Source organism: Triticum dicoccoides, chromosome 7B (assembly GCF_002162155.2).
Source record: "Triticum dicoccoides isolate Atlit2015 ecotype Zavitan chromosome 7B, WEW_v2.0, whole genome shotgun sequence".
Classification (NCBI taxonomy): domain Eukaryota; kingdom Viridiplantae; phylum Streptophyta; class Magnoliopsida; order Poales; family Poaceae; genus Triticum; species Triticum dicoccoides.
Window position 1 is genome coordinate 737,984,423 of NC_041393.1, and position 4,841 is coordinate 737,989,263.

A 4,841-nucleotide genomic window follows, 5' to 3' on the forward strand; every position below is an offset into this window, starting at 1 on the left:
GAAGTGCTACAAGTGTGGCGTCAGAGGGCATTTCAAGAGGGAGTGCCCCCTGCTGCAGAAGGAAACGGCGGCGGGGCACGCACTGCTGGTGGACGGCGACGTCGAGGACATCCGGCTGCTCTGAGACACGGCTTAGGGTGTGAATGATGGGCGAATAAGCCACGGTGACGAGCCGGGCACGTCAAGTGCGAGTATGGGTGTGCGCTGGGCTTGCCGGGCGCGTCGGGTCCGAGGAGTACGGCGTGCGTGTGTGCGTGCGTTGGGTGCACAGGCGTGTCCGTGCACCAGGGTAGTTGTTGGGTTTGTTGGCGAGCCGTTGGCGGCCTGATCGGGCGTGAGCCGTTGGAGCTGGCCGTGTGACACGGGCGTCGGGGTGTGGCGTTGGCGCTGTCAGAGCACAGAGACCGCAGGCACGATCAGAGGCGAGTGGAAGCGTGTGTGCGTGCCTAGTGCGCTGGCTCGGGGTATAAAGCCGCGGGGTGATCGTTGTAACAGATGACACAGTCGAGTTCGTGCTCGGGGGAACAAGGAGGCGTTCGTGCGCGGGAAAAACACCTGTGTCCACCACTCCTCTGATCTTCTTCTTCCTCTTTCTTCTGATCGAGCCACGGCAGCAGAGAGTGAGCCAAGCGAGAGGGAGAGGAAAGTTAGGGCTAGGGAGTGGCGGTTCCATCAGAGGTGAGGTCTAGCCGGGATTTAGGCCCTAGCTAGTTTTGTACACACGTGCTATTAACCCATGCAGATTATAAAACAGTAAAAAGATGAAATGCGTGGAAGGCCAGGCCCAGTCGAGATTCCTTCGATCTGGAGAAAATGAGCAACTGGCCAGGTTACTTGTGTACCGTTATCATTCTGTGCAATTTATGCCCCTTTTGTAACAAATGAAATTTATAGAAATGATATAGGATTTATTTAGCATTCTTTCGAAACAAAGTAATCGCTCACCAAGATTCCAATGAAATTGTCAATGGCACTGTGTTAGGCTAAAACGGAAACTAAAAAAAAAAAGTTTCAGTCCATGAGCTCGAACAACTGGAATGAAACGTATTGGTTGCGGCTTCTTCCTCGCAACAAAACGCTCCTTCCCCCGGTACCCCTGCCTCTCTCTGCTCACACTGCCATGGTGAGTAGTCTCGTCCCCACCTCTGGTGAGGTTCTAGCGAGACATCAATGATGACGCCATGGCCAGCCACAGCATCCCCTTATCGATCTTGGGCGCTGTCTAATTAATCTCAGTGATGTGAAATGGCTAAGTTCCCCACCTCTCAAACTTGAAACCCACTGCCTCTTCTCCAGCATTGACGACTCGTGAGCCACGTCATCCCTGTCTCTTGGGAGGTCATGTAGCGGCCTTGACGGCGACCGCCTCGGCACGCTTCTCCTTCTTCAATGTGGGAATCAACTAACGCAACTAAAAGATTTAGTTTCCTGAGAAATAACAAATCTTATGGGAATTGGTTGCAGTATATTTCTATGATATTTGGATGCATAGAACATAAATGTATGAATTAATAATATGTTAATTAATGAAAGGTGATTCAAATTATTACGCTTATTTATTGTGGTGAAGCTTTTCCTATGCACATTATTTGTTAAGGTGGCCTACAGAATGTATATACGTTAGGACAAATAGTTTTAGTGGAAATCACCTATTTACTTATACCAGATCATATCTAAAACTCTCACGGACTCATGTGGATGTCTTTCAATATATTTCAATCAGATTTGGTAATATAAGAGTGTTTAGATCACTACTTTAGTGATGTAAATGCTCTTATATTAGTTTACGGAGGGAGTACATATCTATGATGTTGATACAAGAAGACTAAATTCTTATCCTGAGATGATACCTAAAACTGGAATTAGAAAGTTGTTTATTCTTTTACTTAGCTGTACTCTTTTTTTACTTAGTTGTACATATTACATGGTTGTGGTTAAAACCGTCACTGATGCAGACATGTTACAAGGGGTTCAACTAACCATAGCAATCGTTTCAGACATGCTTTACATGAACCAACCATGTTTGATAGGTCAATAAGTAGGTGCAACTCTAGTGGGCCACGCTGGGATTCTTGGTGAAACCGCCATTTACCTTTGGATGTTACTATTGATGGCAAAGACAGTGGCTTCTGGATAGTGGTTAGCACCAGTTGCGAGCCGCTTCATCTTGTCGGGTGACTTGACATGGTCCTTTTTTACAACAAGATTAGACGGAACACCCAAACACATAATAAAAAAAATGCAGGGCAGCATGTGTTGCTTCAATCCAAATGCATAACCAAGTTCACTCGTTCAGCATAAGGCAACACGAAACATAAGTAAAGTACTTCCTCCGTCCGGAAATACTTGTCGGAGAAATGGATGAAAATGGATATATCTAAAACTAAATTGCGTCTCGATACATCCATTCCTCCGACAAGTATTTTGGGACGGAGGGAGTATGTGTTTACGAGAGGTTAACACTAACTAGCAGTCAAAGTTGCCCGTCGATGGTGTTGTCGACTGACACGTTGTCAACTTACCCCTTCGGGCGGATAACTGGCCATGCCACCGCTCAAAGCCTTAGACCTAATAGTTTTATACTCGTGCTTGAAAAATGATAAAAGTCTGCTTGTGTTTACTATAGCAAGCCATACGGAAAGGGTTTGTCCCTACTTCATGAGCTTCAGGGGAAAAATGTATCCAGAAAGAATGCATTGACATCAATGTGAATGATGATACTAGTCCCTTTTTGAAGCAAATAAAGGTGGCTGAAAGGGTACACTTTTGTCATTTATTTTTTCTATTATTTTATTGCATATATGTTAGTTATCCTTGTAAATAGAACCAAGGAGGTTGGTCAGATCCAAGATTCCGCACTTTCTTGACCATGAGTTATCAATATGTTTATGACACTGTAGTCTTTATGGATATGATCTCAAGCAAGCAACTAAGCTAAAGGTCATATTGATTGTCTTTGATCACCATTAATGTCTTAAAACTATCATTCATCAAGAGATTTCTTGTTCTATAGCTAGGAAATCCAGGCAGAGCCAGAAGGAGTTGGGTTCACCCTAACGCTCATATTGATTTTATTTGAGCACCATTCATGTCTTACAATTAAGTTTGATAACTGGGAGATTTATTATACGCGTAAACCGAACTACTACTTTGGCTGTGGTATTGGGGTTATTTCCTCTCAAATACCTTTCCGTTCCAATTCATTGTCAAGACTACATAATGGAGACTAGAAAGACACATAGGTCGAATATTCTTTTGAGAAATGTCTAAGCTTTAATTTGAAAAATAGGAGAAATGTATAAGCAGTTAGAGATTCAAAAATCGGAGTCTTGGTAGTACTACCTCCATTCCAATTTATTAGGCCTGAATGCCTCTCTAGATTGACAATTTGACCAATATAATACAAGTAATATATCCTAATACTTATACTACTAGAAAATATATTATTTGAAGTTTCTAATCATATTTTTTGTTATATGTAAATTGCACTATGTTTGCCAAATTGTCAATCTAGGGGACAACATAGGCTGGCCTAACGGAAAAGGAGGTGTGTACTTATCCGTTCGGTGTTGACCAGCACCTCAATTTTCTTGATGTTCTTCTTCTACATTTCTAACGGGTAAGGAAACGTTTAGCGTTACACCCCCTTCATCCGGAATTACATCCATCTTTATCTATTTATGCGACAAGTAATAGGGACGGAGAGAGTAGTATATATCTTGAATTTTTTCTGAAAAAACTAATTAGCATAAAGAAGAACATACACGTTGGCCCTTTAAATTTGGAATTTTGTTTCATCCCAAGAAGATCCAGTTCAATACTACCAAAAAAAGTAGAAGAGCCGTTGAATCCTATGCCTCCCCGCATGAATTTCTTTTTGCCAGGATGCCCAACACGAGCTTGAAACAAAGGGTCCACGCAAAGTAGGTATACCATGACGTACCTAATACCGAAATAAGTGGTGCGGAGCAACCATTTTAGCAGAGATAGATCGGCCGACCGGTTAAAGCCGGAGAGACAAGTCCAGCTCCTCTTCCTCGGGCCCCTGGAGCATCCCAGAAGCAGCCTTCCATGCCCGGGTAGCGCCCATGTCGGTGGCGGCGTCGCGGTGGAGCCTGGCAACGGCACGCTCTTGCTTGTGCGCGTTCTGGTGGCCGCCGAGCCCCTGCGCGGTGAGGAACCAGCGGTCGCAGTAGGCGCAGAGGAAGATGCGAGGCACCGCCAGCGCCACGCCCACGGCGCTGGCCAGGGTGAGCTCGAGGCTCAGCTCGTCATGCGCGTTGCTAGCTTGCTCCATTGTGCTCGCTCGTGGTGGTTGTGCGTCGTATTCGCATGCGGCTCTGTGGGTTACTGTGACCTGAGCTAGCAAGGTTAAAATCTGGCATCTGGGGAGCACAAATGGCCAAGTGAGTCCTGGAGCCACAGGCAGCTTGGACGGCACCCTGACGGCCGGCCGGGGTGTGGTGCTAATTGAATTGCGCTTGGGACAGTAGTCTACGGTGAGGTTCAGGGCGGCGACGTACGACACGGCCCACGGTATCAGCTGGTTGGTGTACCCCCTAAATCCTAATGCAGCCCTGAGCAGACTGCATGCATGCGCGAACAAACCCGTAGTTGGGACGGTTAGGTAGACAGTGGTATTCACAGTCCATCAGGTTTCAAGTTCTGATGCTTACATTTATCCTATATATATTTTAGGATTTTTGACGATGCGCGTTTAGCGGGAGAAGGCGTTCCCGTCGACTATGAGGCGCTTATGGCGACTTCGTAATCAACATTATATGTTGGATCAGTCTCTCGGAGGTGCTCATAAAGAGAGAGTGTGTGTGCGTTCATAAAGA

At 45.6% G+C, this 4,841-nt stretch overlaps 1 protein-coding gene across 1 annotated transcript; it reads right to left on the reverse strand.

Annotated features, from left to right (window-relative positions):
* Positions 1 to 3,787: 3,787 nt before the first annotated feature.
* On the reverse strand, positions 3,788 to 4,347 carry LOC119336419 (zinc finger protein 2-like). The gene has a single exon (XM_037608433.1). It carries the CDS (start codon positions 4,295 to 4,297, stop codon positions 4,004 to 4,006), a length of 294 nt encoding a protein of 97 aa, XP_037464330.1. The 5' UTR covers positions 4,298 to 4,347; the 3' UTR covers positions 3,788 to 4,003.
* Positions 4,348 to 4,841: the final 494 nt, after the last annotated feature.

Coding starts and splice junctions, on each gene's coding strand:
- LOC119336419 (XM_037608433.1), bottom strand. CDS start 4,297: ATGGAGCAAGCTAGCAACGCGCATGACGAGCTGAGCCTCGAGCTCACC.